The sequence below is a fragment of the Schistocerca americana genome, chromosome X, assembly GCF_021461395.2.
Source record: "Schistocerca americana isolate TAMUIC-IGC-003095 chromosome X, iqSchAmer2.1, whole genome shotgun sequence".
Classification (NCBI taxonomy): Eukaryota; Metazoa; Arthropoda; class Insecta; order Orthoptera; family Acrididae; genus Schistocerca; species Schistocerca americana.
Window position 1 is genome coordinate 594,812,387 of NC_060130.1, and position 17,553 is coordinate 594,829,939.

The 17,553-nt window shown below is 36.2% G+C and overlaps 1 protein-coding gene across 1 annotated transcript in view; it reads left to right on the forward strand.

The window, feature by feature from the left end:
- Positions 1-17,553, forward strand: part of LOC124556669 (spectrin beta chain, non-erythrocytic 1) — a 309,565-nt gene that overhangs the window by 101,005 nt on the left and 191,007 nt on the right. The window contains exons 4-12 of the mRNA XM_047130637.1: positions 3,838-3,954; positions 4,452-4,560; positions 4,640-4,804; positions 4,889-5,001; positions 5,483-5,670; positions 8,286-8,511; positions 12,439-12,570; positions 15,193-15,414; positions 16,791-16,993. Of these exons, the coding sequence (XP_046986593.1) occupies positions 3,838-3,954; positions 4,452-4,560; positions 4,640-4,804; positions 4,889-5,001; positions 5,483-5,670; positions 8,286-8,511; positions 12,439-12,570; positions 15,193-15,414; positions 16,791-16,993 (1,475 nt within the window). The remainder of the gene's footprint in view (positions 1-3,837; positions 3,955-4,451; positions 4,561-4,639; positions 4,805-4,888; positions 5,002-5,482; positions 5,671-8,285; positions 8,512-12,438; positions 12,571-15,192; positions 15,415-16,790; positions 16,994-17,553) is intronic.

A 17,553-nucleotide genomic window follows, 5' to 3' on the forward strand; every position in this document is an offset into this window, starting at 1 on the left:
AGCGGGTTAATGGGTCTCAACAATATAGCTGGCACAAGGATATCACTAGATATTTATAACTGGCAAAAAGACGATAAATGTTGGTAATCATAATACAGTTAACACTAGAAATAAATTGGTAGATGGTTTACGAGCTGGGGCAGGCCAAAAAAGTATTTTTGTATGTTTAAAAAAAAATGAATTTGCGTGAACTCATTTGCAATAACGGGGCTCTGCCGGAGCTACTGTGGTTTCGCAACCAACGTGGATAATATGTCGCTGAAAGTAGACCCTCGCCGAGTCTCTTTCTCTAGCGTAGTTGCAAACACTGCTACAGCCTGCCTCGCGAATCCGAGTTCCAGTGCTTAGGCAACTCAGCTATCACGATTATACATTATTTTTTCCTCTGCACGTAGGAAAACATTCGTTTTGCCATGTGCCTTTTGGTGGATCTCTGCGAGGATTGGATTTGCGGTTCATATTATTCGTAGCTATCCCGAGAGCCTTAAGATCATAATTTATGTTAGGCATGACTATGGAAGAAACACTTTGCACCAACTATGACCCGAGCAAGTAACTAAGGGCACATACTAACTGTACCCATATACGAGAACAGAGAAACTCACATGCCGTGCCCACAATGTTTTCGCGTTCTGTTAGGCAATACGTACGTACTTACGAGGGAAAAAAAAATTCACTGTACCCCAGATAGCACATTAATGGCGAAGTGGTCCACAATGCTATCTTCGAGTTTTAATGTCTAGTGATGACGGTTAATAGGGCTGAGCCTTCATACGTCACAGCGGATTTTCACGCCGTTGTTGATCGTACGCTGTCGGAAATCTGATGAGAAAATGACGACTGCGTAAAGTATGTTTTTTGAAGAAGAAATTAATGTATTTGGTAACTAAAATTCATTGCGCGAATTTTCCAATGACGCAGTTGCATGTTAAACTACATTACGCATTAATAGTGTGTTTAAACAGTCATATGAACTGCATGCGCAATATCCGAAGCACGTAATCGATGCGTTTTACAACAGCCGCGACTTACCCTCTATAAACAAAAACTAATTGATGAGGACTAACACGAGCTGAAAAGCGTGGCTCCTGCATGCTGTCGTCAGTACCGTTTTAGGCGGGCGTTTGGGAGTGATCAGATGTGACCTTGACCGCAGAACAACGCTTCCCGCTTGCTGTGTCCTTCAAAACAAACGAGCCGCGCTTGTCCTTTTTCCCCCCCACGTTCTGAAATAAACTGAAAATCTTTTGAGGAACGTAACTGGAATGTTGAAGGAGCTCTGCGCATAATATTTTGTCATCCCACTGTTATATAGATGTATAAAAAGTACATAAATATCTCCTGACGCAAGTCAGTGCAAAAAACTATGTACAGAAAAACAAATATGACTAACTTGCAAGGCTTGCATCAGGTTTACAGATTACGCAGCGGTTGTGACAGAGAAATTAAGAAGGTTAATGTCATGAACTTCCTCATGTGTGTATGAAAACAGGATTGAACTGTGCATTACATTACATTTCAATCCTGTCTCTTCTCCACGAATGCCCTGGATGTTCTTATCGCAGAAATGAGCAAACTGTTTGGGATCTAAAACCACAGGACACTGATTCTTGTAGGACATCATCATCATCATCATCATCATCATCATCATCATCATCTGAAAACACCTCACTGTACTTATCCTGTAACAATTCTACGTAATGATGGGATAAGTTGGCAATACATTCTTTGATGATCCTGTAATGGGCAATTCTGTTTACTTTCTGGATAATGAATGACATGATACTTAATTTTTTAAATCATTTTCATGATTATAATTAATATTCAGTCCCACAGTAACTGCTTGACATAAAATATTACTTACAGTGGAGATACTCTATCCCATACATGTTGTATAAATATCTTTGAGTAGATAACTAGCTGTCAAACTTTAATTTCAGCAACTGTCAGATAATAAAAAATGTGTTATAATATACACGCAACAGCAAATTATCAAACAATTTTAAAATGTTGCTGAAAATAATCCAAGAGCTACAGACAGCAATAATGGTTTACTCAGAGTTGATATATGTACATCTACAACATCAGGACATGAGCACATCAAAAATGTAAAAAAAAATGCTATAATTTATATATTATGTAAAATAAATAAATGTGTGTGATTATTTGCAGACATACTGATGAATGCAGTAAAGTTGAAATAAGCTTGTATCCAAAAGTAAAATATCAAGCACCATACTATCTTCTAGTTGTCTGCATAATTTCCTACTGTGACATAATATATGCTGCAAGCCCCATAATTAAGAAATTATTAAATTACTTACTACATTTCACATTATGAAGATACAGATGGCATACACAAAAATTTCCCAGTGTGGTTAGTGGTAAAATATAAGCTGAATGTCATTTAGTTACTTTGCATATTCATTATATACAGAAGACGAGATACCAGAGGGGACAAAAAAGCGTAGAAAGAAGGTACAAACAAACATAGAAAGAAGGTACAAACAAACAGTGTTATCAGTTATTTAGTAAATCAGGTCTACTTTAGAAGATATTTCAAATTCTTTAAAAGAGTGTAAAAAGTTTTTTTCTTTCAGATAATTTTGGGCCTTATTTTTAAAGACCTTAAGAGAGTCAGCATGTGCCTGCATAGATAATGTGTTGAAAAGCTTTATTTTTATATAATTAAAAAAAAAAAAGATAGAGTTGTAGGTATTTCTCTCTCTAATGCTTGATGAGTATTATGATTATGAACTGAATGGCTATGGTTATAACTGTTAAGGTTTTCTTTTATGTAAAATAATAATAATAATCTTAGATGCTCCCAATAGTAGAGTGAGTTCTACTATTTTTAAGTATGAACTACTGTTCATTGTATCTCAGGGTAGCACACTGGACTTGCATTCAGGAGGACGACGGTTCAATCCCGCATCCGGCCATCCTGATTTAGGTTTTCTGTGATTTCTCTAAATCTCTTCAGGCAAATGCCGGGATGGTTCCTTTGAAAAGGGCACGGCCGACTTCCTTCCCCGTCCTTCCCTAATCCGATGAGACCAATGACCTCGCAGTTTGGTCTCCGAACCCCGTTGTATCACACTTCCACCAGGTCATTTAAAGATGAAGTTTAAAAGATTGAAAAAAAAAAAAAAGAAACAAAATAAGAAAAGTGTAGTTAATTCAACAACTAATCTGGTGGAATGGTGTAACTAGCATTAGAGAAGTATATAGTTGGGAAAATATTGTAGATAATTAATATAAAAGGATAGTGAAAGTGTTGTAACCATTTCGTGCCAGATAGATAACAAACAAAGGAATAATGACAATATCCACAGCAGGCTACATTTACCAGCAATTAGATATTGCTGCCAGTTTCAGTATTTAATTTTAAGATACATGTGGTGTGGTTGTATTTCTAAACAGTACCAATAGTTAACAAATTCAAATTTTTATTAAATAAGTAAATAATTTGTAACTCTGTGGTGAAGTAAACAAGTGACATGTTAATTTAATAGTATGTGAAGCTTTTCATCACTTTCCTGATCTAAGTTTAATATGAAAACATTTGAATTAGGATCTGACATGTGCATTTTACAATTCGCCCACAAAAAGACTGAAGGCAATTTCAGTGACATTTATTACCCAAATGACAACTTCCTGTGACCCCTTATTATTTGTCTAAAACAGTATCCATGAATTCTGATATATTATTTATTTATTTTTGTTATAAACAGTTCTAACTGTGCAGCATATGGCACAACCTGGAGAGGAAAATTGTTATGTATGAAGTTTCTAGACTCAAAACATTCCTCTTTTTAATTTTTTGTTTTGTTCTAGGTTCGTTTAGAAAGTATTGGAGCAGAAGATATTGTCGATGGAAATCCCAGACTCATTCTTGGCTTGATCTGGACAATTATTCTTCGTTTCCAGATTCAAGAAATTGAAATAGATGTGGTATGTTAGATTTAATATTATATTTCTTATGTTTGTAATTAGTCACATTTAAGCTGGTAATGTTAATGAATGAGGATTAGATGTGTTGCATTTATCCTTTATTTGCCAGAAGTTAAGCTTGAAACCACATTTGCATAGCATCCTTGTAAAACTATTTTTGCATACTAGTCAAATGGTTTTTTTCATAGTTTAGTTATTAGAATTTGCTGTCCACCAGCTTAACTGATTGGTTAAATGCTTGCCTCTCATGTACCGAGCCCTGGTTCCATTCCTGGCCAGGCTGGAGATTTTCTCCGCTTGTGGGTGTTGTGTTGTCCTCCTCATGATTTCATGCTCATCACCAGCATGTAAGTCACCCAATGTGGCATCAACTGAAATAAGACTTGCATGTAGTGGCCAAACTTCCCTGGATGGGGCCTCCCAGCCAAGAATGCCACACGCTCATTTCATTTTTTAGAATTTGCTTACCTGTTTTTGTTTTGTTGTTTCTTTGACAGGATGAAGAAAATGAGAGTAGTGAAAAGAAATCTGCAAAAGATGCACTACTCCTCTGGTGTCAAAGGAAGACTAGTGGTTACCCAGGTGTCAATATTCAAGACTTCACTGGTCAGTAAACAAATATTTCTTTTCAGATGCCTTGCCAAACATATATAAGTACCTAATATACAGTATTCTTAACTTACAGGTTCATGGCGAAGTGGGCTTGGTTTCAATGCACTGATTCATGCTCACAGACCAGATTTGATTGATTATGCTGCTCTACAGCCCCACAAGCACATAGACAACCTTAACAATGCGTTTGATGTTGCCAACACAGAGCTTGGTATTCCACGTCTGCTGGATGCTGAAGGTGACTTAAAATGAACTAAGACTAAATTATTGTAGATTGTGAGTGTTCCAAAGATTTACCACATTATCATTGTCTTTTCCTTAGATGTGGACCAGGCAAGGCCAGATGAAAAATCCATCATAACCTATGTAGCATCATACTACCACACATTTGCAAGAATGAAGAATGAAATGAAGAGTGGAAGACGAATAGCGAATGTGAGTTCTTGCTCAAGAGTAGTATTCACTATTCCATTTGTCACTAACCAGCATTCAGCATTTGATTGAATGTATTGGTACCAAACGCAACTGTTTTAGTTAATCTTCTTGATAAAGCTATCATTTTTGTATGTGTTTCCCCTTTTTTGGTTTTCCTGACAGAGATGCAATACTTTTAGATTATTGATATGAAGCATATGCATCCACAAGAGGTGCCATTAGCATGTGCCCCCACCCCCTTTAATATAATCGGGAGTATAGTTTTTGTTCATTAAAGAATTACATTTCTGTTCTCTTGGCTACAATAAGATTTTTGTGACACCTATAAAATTTAGTTCTTGCAGCTTGATGTGTCTCAAACCTGACCAGCTCATTTATATAAAGTACATATATGCTCACATTTTTATGACAATCTTTTTACTGATTATGATAAGAGACACACATGTATTAATCATACCTTGTATTATTTTATTGCTTACAGATTGTTGGGCAAATGATGGATGCCGATAAGAAAAAAGTGTTTTATGAGAAACTCACTACAGATTTACTAGAATGGATAAGACAGAAAGTAACAGAACTGGAAGATAGAAATTTTCCAAATTCTCTAGAAGGTATTCAGAAGGAGCTCTTGAGATTCAAACAGTATAGAACAGTGGAGAAACCACCAAAGTAAGCATTTAATAATAAAATTTTTTGAATATGTGCGAAAAGAATAAACTATTTCAATGAGAAAAATAGTATCAAAATAACTCAGCATCTTATGTATTATTAGTTGTATTTTATAATCTATTTATTCAATCAATTATGTAGAAAGAGATGCTAACAAGGAACAATTTTTACCTGTTTTTAAACATAATTCTGGTTTCTCAAAGATAAATTATTCTCTGGGGTAGATTTTGTCTGCTCCACACCTTACTGAATGAAAAGTAAATTTATTAGATGATGTAGAAGAGTAATTTTTCCTTCCACAGTAGTTTTTGGTTATTACATTCTTAAATAGGAGTTTATTGTAGAAAATATATATAAAATTAGTTTAAAATCGAACAGTTGCTACTCAACACATAGCCAGTCTTTTTGTTGTGTCTATCTGCGACTCGGTATCTTCTCTATATGGTGAGTAGCAACTATCCTTTTCATAATATTGTTATTAAACTAGTTTGCTTTTAGAATTCTCAATTGATCAAGAAATTGTCTGCAAGATGTATGTCTGTAAATACCACACAGATACTGATTACCTTCTTTTGTGAAGTAAATACTTTTTGTGTAAATGATCATTTAAACTGAAATATTGACGAAGAAAAATAGGTACAATTTAGTTTCTAATTTCTTTATTCCAAAGATGTTGAAGTAAACAAAAGTACCCAATCAAGATATTGTAGAAATTTTGGAGTGAATCTTTGAGATTAAATTTTCATTGTCATGTAAGTCAAAATGTTGATTATACTACTGTTTAATTTTTAAATTATTTTTTTGGTATCATAATGCAGTAAAATCATTTGTCTTGCATTACAAAAGAAGGCTATTTATGGGAAACCAGTTAAATACTTTTCTGAAGAAAAAACGCATTTCCAATTTTCACTCTTTGTACTATTTTGTGTGGTTTGACAACATTGCAGACAGAAGAAAGGATCTATGATTGGTGTTAATTGAATTCATTCTTAAGTTCTTCTCATTGCAGATAGCTTGTTATGCAAATTAGATAAAGTGTGTTGCATGACATTGTGTTCTTTTCGTAAGTCGTAAGCTCATCATGTGTTACACAATTAATTCTTAAATCTTAATGTCACTAGCTGCCTGTGCATCTGTTTTTTTATTTAATCTCTGAGTAAAATAGTATAGCTATCCTCTGAAATGTCTTTATTCAAATTCAAACTGTGACAGGCTGAATATCCTCCAGAAGTCGATAAAGTAACTTGCATATTAGTGTCTAAATACTTTAGGAAGATTAAAGTAAGACAAGGATTCATTTCAATTTCATATTTATGCCACGGTTTTCCACTTCTTTTCTTTTTCACTTTCTTAAAATAATAAAATCAAGGAAAAATTCATGTGTTATTTCATCTGATATGGATGTAATGGAACATTGTTAGATTAAATACGTAATTTCATTCCTGACAGGAATGCAACTGCCAGTGGGGATCAACTGTGAATGGGATGTTCAAATGGAAATAACATAAAATAGTCTATTTATCACCCATTCATGTGCTGTGCTACATGGTGACATATTTTGAATCTGGGACATCATGTGCATGGCATTGATAGTGTTGAAATACAGTTTCTACAGTACATAGTACTGGAGCTGTCTAAGTAGGAATCCTACCACCCAAGATCTAGTGAGCTTGTATAAAGTAAGGGGGAAATGGGTAGGAATATATACTTTTTATTTCTATGGCCAGTGATAAAACAACTCCTGGAATAATCTGGCATTTGTGAAGAGAACATTTTACGCCATCAGTTTTCCTAAAGAGAATGTTATAGAAGCCTTTTCTCTCATACACACTACATTAGTACTCTTCTTTAGCATATGTTAATGTATGTTAAAAATTGAGGTATTTTATAGTGTAGAAATTCTTGAAGTGTAAACTGAAGTGGCATTCAAATTCTCATCAGGTGAACCTGATTTATGTTTTGCATAGTTTCCCTAATCACATAATGTGAAAGCCACGATGGTTCTTATTGAAAGGACAGAGCCTACTTTCCTCCTCATCCTTTCCCCACCAGAGCATAAGCTTGGTCTCTAATGACCTCATCATGGATGAGATGTTAAAATCTAATCATCCTTCTTCAAATTGTAAGTAGGAATTAATGATATGCTTCCGGATGTTAAGCTGAGTTCTTCTTTCCACTTTATGTACAATATTTTGACAGCTGGTCCATCCGTCTTCCTCAAGGGCTGAACTGTGTTTCTCATTGAAATTTTGTGTGTAAAATAGAAATAAAAACTTTGCAGAACACCGAGAAGTGTACCATTAATCAACCATGCTGTGAAAACCTGAGATGTATAAGTAGGAAGACCATATGGGCACAGCTGAAGGAACACAGCAAGGCAACTGCATTAATAGCAGTATCACCATTGTTAAACAATTATTTTGAGATGCTCTCAAAGAAAAGACCACTAATGCACGTGTTATGGACCATAGCTTGTAAGAAATTTTTTGCTATTAATCATTTGTCACTATTGTTTTTCAGACCACTCTCGAAAATAGTAAATATTTTCAATTTGTTAATTGAATAGCAAAACAGCTGTAAATGTTATTCCAATAACTCTTGCTGGATTTTTTCAGGTACAAAGAACGCAGTGAAATTGAAGCTCTGTATTTCCACATCAATACCCAACTGAAATCTCTGAACCAGCCTGCATTTGCTCCTCAAGATGGGCAGCTGATACATGATTTGGAGCGTAGTTGGGAGGGTCTAGAGCATGCTGAGCATCGTAGGGAAGTTGCTCTGCGCCAGGAGCTCTTGCGGCAGGAGAGACTTGAGCAGCTCAGTTACAAGTTTGAACGAAAGGTTATTTTTTCAGAAGATTTTTTATGTTTGTAAAATGCAAATGATACATGAATATGGATGAAATGGTTACATTCTATGCACCATGCAGTCAAGTACATGTCTGTTAATGTCACTGATGATACTAGCAAGAGACTTTCCAGGACAGTATAATTCTCAGTGCAATTTTTGAATACACAGATGCACTTTATACTCCATTTTTATGCACAATAATTACATGATTGAGTTAGTCATCTTTAGGTGCTGTGAATGGTGGTGGTCAAGGTGTGCCTGTTGCCTGTTGCCTGTTGGGAGGGCATCACCTAAAAATGTGTCTTATTAGTTAATTGTAATTTTGGCATTCACACAACCACAAGACCTTCATGAACCAGATGTGTTTTAGATTGTGTTGTTGGACATGCAGTAAGAAGAAGAGTATCTAAGCAAATCACAGCATTTGATACAATACTGGTAATGTCTCTGATATCTCTGATGCACTTGTTAAATGTAAAAGGTGTGACAGAAAATGTTTACTGCCCATGATGCTAACAAATATGGATGTGTTTTATTTGTCTATATGGTAACTCTGGATGAGAGTTCCAGGTCAGCACACAGTTTGAAATTTTAGGGACAATTCATTACAGTGAACACTTGGCTACAGTATGAATGTTTGATTCTGTAATTCCATATAGTGTTTGCATTATGATTATGGCAAGAAACATTGCTGTCTGTTGACTACTATTACTCCTACAAAATGTCTTAAACCTAGTGCATTTTGAAGATGGAAAGAGGGTCAGCTTTATAAATGTTGCAACTGTGCCCACTGATAAATTTCGAACGTTTGGAATACTGGAAAATCTTGGGTTTAAAGAAACATTAGAATGAGTAAAGATAACTAATCGTGATACAAAGATGACATTGAGAAGCAGGAAGGATTGCAAACAAGAAGTTGGATATAACAACTCAGCTTATGAACTGTCTTCCTCTTTCCTTCCTTTTCCTCCTCTTTGTCCCCTCCATCCCACCCTCTCTGCTTCCCCCTCATTCCCCTCCTACTCCATTCTTCTTCTTCTTCTACTACTACTACTACTACTACTACTACTTCAGTGTGGACACAATGACACTGTGGTTTGACTAACCCAGTGAGGCCACAAAGTTGGGAAAATGCAGCTGTATGCCCTGCAGAGGAAAGCAGGTTCATAGTCTAACCTACTGAGTGTAAAGTTTTAATTGCCACCTTGGAAAAAAAAAGTTCCAACCATGAAACTTAGCAGTATGTTACAATTACTCTGCTGACAGATTTTTTCCCAGTGACTTGGCAGAGAGCTTGGTTGTAAAAGTCTGCATTGTGGTTGTTCAGAAATTTTTCCACCTGGAAAATCACCTGACTGTCATCCTGGAAATATCTGACACTTGATGGTTTTTTTTTTTTTTCCCGGAGGAGAGAGTAAGAAGTCGCTGGGAGTGATGTCAGGAGAATGAGGAATATAGGGCTGAGAGGCAATTTTTTGTACCCCAAAGAAGTAGCATGTGTGGCTATCCCGTGCGGAATGAGCTGGGGTGTTGTCAACGAAAACACAGCCCCTTAGATAGCTTCATCTTGACAGTCTACCATAAACTTCACATGATATTTCAATAGTTGCTTCTGTGATGCTCCTATGAGCACACTCTGTTACCATCACAGCATGGCAGTCCCAATAAACACTCACCAACACTTGCCTGATGATAGTTAGCTCTTAACCGTCTTTGGTGGCGGTGTATCTGTATTTCCACTGCTTGCTTTGCTTCTTCCTCCCAGTGTCACAGTGATACACTCAGCACGTGTCCGTAGGTATTGGATGCTTAACTCCTTAACATAAAACCCTGAGTTATCCCATTTTTATAATTTTGACAGAAACTTGAAGTCCCTAGTGTCTCAGACAACTTAGTAACAGGCCTTCAAAGAAAAACAAAATCCCGCTTATGTGTGTTTCAACACTGATAGTTAAGTGCCCAACCAGGTCATCTGGTCCAACATTTGTAGCCTGGCTGCCGTGTTGTGGTTGAGGTGATTGCCACTAGATATCATCTTTACTATTTGCAGCTTCAGATACTCAACATCAAAATGTGCACTTTCAGCTTCTCTCCTGTATTGTTGTTTAGGAAATGCATCCAAAAAGGTTGACTACAGTAATCCTGTGTTTGATATGGAATTTAGCGACTCAGAAAGTGAAGAAGAGTTTGATCTTACTTCATTAGAGACTGAAGATTGAGACAGTTCATCAGTTGAGTGACATGCTAACCAGTGGTATGAGGTAAATACATCCACTGTGCTCCATCCAGCTCCTCCGAGATTTATGTTCACAAGAAACTGTTGTGAAATATATGATTAGCCTTCATAACTTCACAGAAACTAAAAAATGACTTCAGTTTCAGGATATTTTAGTCAAGGTCCAGTGCATGACTATACTCGGGATTTTATTATTGGAGATCTTCAAAATTTTGTAATTCACCATTTTTGTATGCAATGTCATTTTTTTGTTTTTTTTTTATTATTGGAGATCTTAAAAATTTTGTAATTCACCATTTTTATATGCAATGTCATTTTTTTTTTGTTTTTCATTAATAAAAAAATTATTGTTTGGAACATAATTTTGGAAAAAAATCAATATGTTAAGGGGTTAAAGAAGTTGTCTGGATTGACCTGACACAGTTGCAACATTTCTGCTACACTCTTGGTTTGGTGGGCTTTTTCAGTGGGTATGAGTAGTCAAGAAATCTAGCTGTTTGTAACCTTCATCTAAAACTGATCACTGACAAAGTTTATGATGGTTCCTTTGAAAGAGCACGGCCGACTTCCTTCCCCATCTTTTCCTAATTCGATGGGACTGATGACCTCGCTGTTTGGTCCCCTCCCCTGAATCGACCAATCAACCAACCAGAGAGATGGTCTGCCACTTCATTCTCTGTTATTGCTTTGTTTGAGGACGTTGGATGCATTTATGCCTTCCAGTCACCATGTCATATGATGATATAATGTCATACACTTCACCAACTGAGTATGGATTGTTGTGGAATTGTTCCCTTTCAAATGCAAAAAACCAATTACCAAACAATAAAGCAGAGAGGATTTACAATGCAGACTGGATATAGTAGGAAAAACATTACTGAAAAGAGGAATGTATTAACCTCAAATATAAATTTTAGTGTTAGGGAGTTTTAGCTGAAGGTATTTTTTCAGAGTGTAACCTTGTACAGAAGTGAAATGTGGATGATAAGCAGTTTAGACAAGAAGAGAATAGAAGCTTTTGAAATGAGATGCTACAGAAGGAGGCTGAAAATTAAATAGGAATATCAAATAACTAATGAGGTACTGAATCAGACTGGGGAAAATAGGAATTCAAAACACAATTTGACTGAAAGAAAGGAGTGATCAATAGGACATGTCCTGAGGCATGAAGGAATCATCACTTTGATATTGGAGAAGAAGAAGAAGAAGAAGAAGAAGAAGAAGAAGACGACTGCTACTGCTACCACTACCACTACCACTACCACTACCACTACCACCACCACCACCACCACCACCAAACTACCATTGCATCACTAGGTTGCACCATTTTGTTTTAGTGTGCTGTGGTACTGTGGGGTGGAGATTTCAGTGTATACTAGAACTGCAGTCATGTATCTACAAACAAACAAACAAAGAATTAATTACATAACTTCTATTTCTTCAAAGTGATAACTAAAACTTCAATTACTCCTTGAATTAAAGTTCTTATTTGTGTATCAATTGATTACTCAACATCTCTGCTATATAGTGAGCAATAGTCAAAGGTCATTCCATTCCTCATGCACAAATTTTTAAATCTGAAATTTATTATCCTTAGGAAAATAAATTTTATAACTCATTCTTTTAATTTGTGCTGTCATTACACGTATTCATTTTAAATGAATTCTTGTTTGGTTTTATAGAGTGTGTTACGAGAAGGCTACTTGAAAGAAATGATCCAAGTTCTTTCTGACCCTCGCTATGGCAGTAATCTGGCTCAGGTGGATGCCACTGTTAAGAAGCATGAAGCCATCAGTGCTGATATCATGGCAAGGGTATGTTTCACAGTTTAAATGCTTATCTTCATTGGGAGTGATTACTTACAGGTGTAAGAGTACATCTCCTATATAAAGCTGTTGTTGTGAAGTTTTATAGGAATATGATATATTAGTTTTATACTGGCAGCAGATTTGTAAGAAAAAGGTGGTGTAAACGGCTCCATGACAAAATATTTTTACAATGTTTTTCATTTTGTTTCCCAGTTTATTGATGAAGTAGAATTAGAAATTTAGTGTATACAGCTACCTAAACCACAAGATTACAATTTTTTAAGGTCTATGCACCAACTATCTGAATAACTTGAATATTCAAGTGTTTTAAAAATCGTAGCATCCCAAATTTACATGAGACATTTCACATCAATGTAGTGTTATGAAAGACAGGAACTGTGAGAAATTTCGCAATATGTTTTCTAAAGATTGGTTAGTTAAGAGTCGTTACTTTAAATAGCCCATCTCATTTCTGAAGCATACACTTTTAGTCTGTCTTTCTATTGTTTTAATATAAATATTCTTCCACTTAATAAACCACATAGCATAAATTTCTTTGTGTATACTACTTTTCTTTTTCCTAGCCTAAAAGTTAGTCATATCAAGATATATTTTTCCTCATGCAGTCATTCACTTAATCTTCCTTTTCCTTGGGATGCATCCCATCATGGAAGTCAACTTCTCTGAAGACTCACGGAGATGTGCAGTTTTCATTTACTGATTCAGATTTAGTTTTGACATGGTTTTCTCTAAATCTAACCATGTGAATGTTGAGAAGAATGCTTTTAATATGATACGTCTGCTTCTTTGCTAGGACTCCTTCCCCAAATGAACATTTAATTTGCCTCAAAATACTTCAATGTTGATCCTACTATAAATTCTTAGCATTTTGTTTTCCTATTGAAGTTTTTGTCAGGAACTAGGTACAAGGCTGAATATAGGAGGAGAAGTTAGAAATATATTGGATAGTGATGGAAATTTTTCAGATCTTGGTTGAACAATCATTTATTGCTGTATCAGAGGTGGAAAACTATGCATTATACTTAATTAAAAGTTACATCTACATATATACTCCACAAGCTGGCGTACGGTGTTTGGCAGAGGATACCCTGTACCACTGCTACTCATTTCCTTTCCTGTTCCATTCACAAATAGAGCAAGTGAAAAACAATTTTCTGTATGCCTCTTTATGAGCCCTAATTTCTCTTATCTTCGTGGTCCATATGCAAAATGTATGTGGGCGGCAGTAGTCTTTCTGCAGTCAGCTTCATTTGTCAGTTCTCTAAAATTTCCCAATAATGTTGCCATCCAGGGATTCGCATATCAGTTCCTGAAGCATCTTCTTAATACTTTGTGTTGTTCAAATTTAATGGCAGCAAATCTAGCATCCTGCCTCTGAATTGCTTCCATGTTTTTCTTGGGGGGGGGGGGGGGGGGATGACAAACCAGGGTGTGCCAAGTATTTTTAATATTTTGGAGGACGAAAGGTGACTTGTTAAGTAGCTATAATAAAGTTTCAGTTCCAACCAGTGTAATACTGACTTTTAAATCATATTTTTGAAAGACCTACACCTTTTTTCTTTTCCCTGAGAGCTGGAGAGAGAGAGAGAGAGAGAGAGAGAGAGAGAGAGAGAGAGAGAGAGAGAGAGAGAGAGAGTGAGGGGGGGGGGGATGTGGTACTCAGTTGCCTCCAGGTATGTGTACCTTTGAAAGGGGTACGATGTTAGTACTACCATTGCAGAATTTTGGTGTGGGGATTTCCAGAAAAAATTATAGTAGGACTGTTTTCTGAAATGAAAGCGGAAAAAGGAAAATTCACTGAGTAAAGGTATATAATTATGAGAAGGAATGCTGGCAAGTACTTACATTCGGGTGCCAGAATGCTTAGTGCTGTCAACACACACATGGAAATACACCAAACTAATCTAGCTTTTGGAACTGTAAGGTGAGCTAATTCAGACCCAGAATGAGAGGGACCAACTGTGAGGACAAAGTGAGATACCACTTTAACTCACAGCCAATATTCTTTCCTAGAAACTTTTGATGCAGGAAAAGTACTGTTTATAATATACTATGCTGTGGTACTTTTGTTGTAGCATTTTAGTTCTGACAGATGTTTCACTAGATGTTAACCATATCTGAAGTTTATTATATCTCAACTCTCTGTACTCTATCCACTATTTATGGTCAGAATGAGTTATAAGTTGCACTTTGTATTCAGATGGTTCTAGGTTATTTGCTAAAACATTACTATCAACAATAACAAATGCCTTCAACAGGTCTAAAATACGTATGTGCCACAATCATCCATGTCAAGAGCATCAAGTGCAACTTTTGTAAATTCTTCTAATTCTGATTCTCTATTTCTCCCACTTCAGAAAACAAACTGGGATGCACTTGTAAGATTATATTTATTCAGGTTATTCATTACTCTGTTTTTCTTAGTTGATTATATTGTTCTTGAGAATGATGACTCAGAGAAATGGGCTTGTAGTGTTGTATGAGGCAGTGTTGTTGCCATTGTACCATGCCAAAATTACATGTGCTTTACAACTTTCACATTTTTTCCATTTAAGGGAAATGTATTAGTAATATTGTGTACAATAAAGTAACTTCTAATACTTGCAGGAGGAACGTTTTCATGATCTAACAAATATGAAAGAAGAACTTGTCCGTGAGAATTACCATGGTAAAGAACGAATAGAGCGACGTGAGAATGAAGTTCTACAGCACTGGCATGAATTGCTTGAATTACTTGACCGTCACAAAACAAATCTCACAACTATGTGTTCTCTCATGGCTCTGTTACGAGAGATTGACACTGTAATGGCAACTATAGAAGAACTGCAGGTATGTTAAAGTAGTTGTGTATTATGATGATAGCCACAAGGAAAAAAAGTTTAAGAGTTGATTCCAATTCATTCTTGGCTAAGTAGCCTAAATTTGATAGTAAAATTTACTTTAGTAGCTCATTTTAATGGATATTCATTGTCCATGGTTTATGTTTGAAATATAGTTTTGAATTGTGCTTATTGTTAGTCTTTTACACAGATGATGTAACCAGTTAGGAAGTACTGAATACAATTGAGGAGAAAAGAAATTTGTTGTATAACATGACTATTAAAAAGGGATTGATTGGAAGAACACATTCTGAGACATCAAGGGATCACCAGTTTCGTATTGGAGGGAAGTGTGGAGGGTAAAAATTGTAGGAGGAGACCAAGTGATGAATGCAGCATGAATGTTCAAAAAGATGTGGGTTGCAGTAATTGTATGGAGATGAAGAGGCTTGCACAGGATATAGCATGCAGAGCTGCATCAGAGCAGTCTTTGGGCTGAAGACCACAATAACAACAAAAAGTTGTTTTGTAGATGGGAAATAATTAGCTAGCTTGTTTAAGTTGATTCTTTCATACAACAGAAGCAATGATATATGCCAAAGTTACAGTGACACCTTGGCTTGAGTAGTAGGAAGAAAAGTTTTGTATTTAAGCCAGAATGAGGAAAAAAGAGGAGAGGCACTTCACCAGAATGTGTGAGGAGGACATAAACATTGCAACAAGAAACCCAATATGTATTTTATTACATTGGCATGGTGCAAAAACAATCATCAGCACAGAAAATATTGGTAATACAGGGAGAATAAAATAATTTTCATGTATGAGAAAGTTCTCAGATACTGCACTTTATTGTAGTTCTGTAATATTATAGGTGTAGTATTGTAACAGATGCAGAATTGGAGAGATAATGTGAGCTTTTAATGTACAGAGACGCAGAAAACTGTAGAAGAAAAAACAGGTAAAAAGGGGGAGACATGACATACAGACTGGTATATGATCTGTGTAGTAAATTATGGTTATACAAAAGGGATAAATTAAAAGATAGATGAATGTAGATAACATGGAAAGAAAGGATAAGGAAAAAATTCAAGGAAAATGGAATGGAATTGAGAATCATGCCTCTTCACCTTTAAGTGCTGCAAGTACTACTGGTTTAACTCTTTAATTTCATCATTTACCTTACTGGCTTGATTTTTCTTGTAAAATGTCTGCTGTCTTTAATTTCACATTATTTCTTTGTTTGGTTCATCATAGCATACATGTAACTGTTAATATAAAATGTCAAGAATAGAATAGTTTACATGTTTCAGTTCAGCATTTGCAGTCTGCCTGTCAGTGATGGTACTGCTGTACATGTAAGTGTATGTATGAAATTATATCTTTCAGATGACTTTCCAGTCTGTTGATGTTGGTCCACATCTGATTGGTGTTGAAGACTTACTGCAGAAACACAGTCTAGCAGAACTGCAAGTCACCTCCTTAGGCGAAACACAGCGTCGATTAGGTAGACAAGGGCAGGCATTTCTCAGTCATAGAGAGGCCCCATTGCTGCGAGAACGTCTTAAAAGTCTCGACAGTGCTTATTTAAGGTGATTAAAATAAATGTATTTCTAAATTTATGTGTGTGTGTGTGTGTGTGTGTGTGTGTGTGTGTGTGTGTGTGTGTGTGTGTTGCTACCTTATACTTATACGCAATACTAGTAGACATATAGTGTTAACAGGGTTGTCACGGGTTCTGGAACTCTGGGAATATCAGGGAATTTCCAACATGTCGGGGAAATCAGAGAAATCTGAAGAAACACTGGAAAAATCTCATTTTTGTCTTACTGGATGAAATGGGTTGTTTACTGAGGTCTTATGCATCGTCACTGGCTGCTTGCATCTGAGTATGTTTGCCGCGTCGCCTGGGGTGGCCGAGTGGTTCTAGGCGCTACAGTCTGGAACCGTGTGACTGCTACGCTCGCAGGTTCGAATCCTGCCTTGGGCATGGATGTGTGTGATGTCCTTAGGTTAGTTAGGTGTAAGTAGTTCTAAGTTCTAGGGGACTGATGACCTCGGAAGTTGAGTCCCATAGTGCTCAGAGCCATCATCATGTTTGCCGCTTCCCTACTCCCCTCATTACTACTGCTTCTCCCCTTCTTACCCCTTC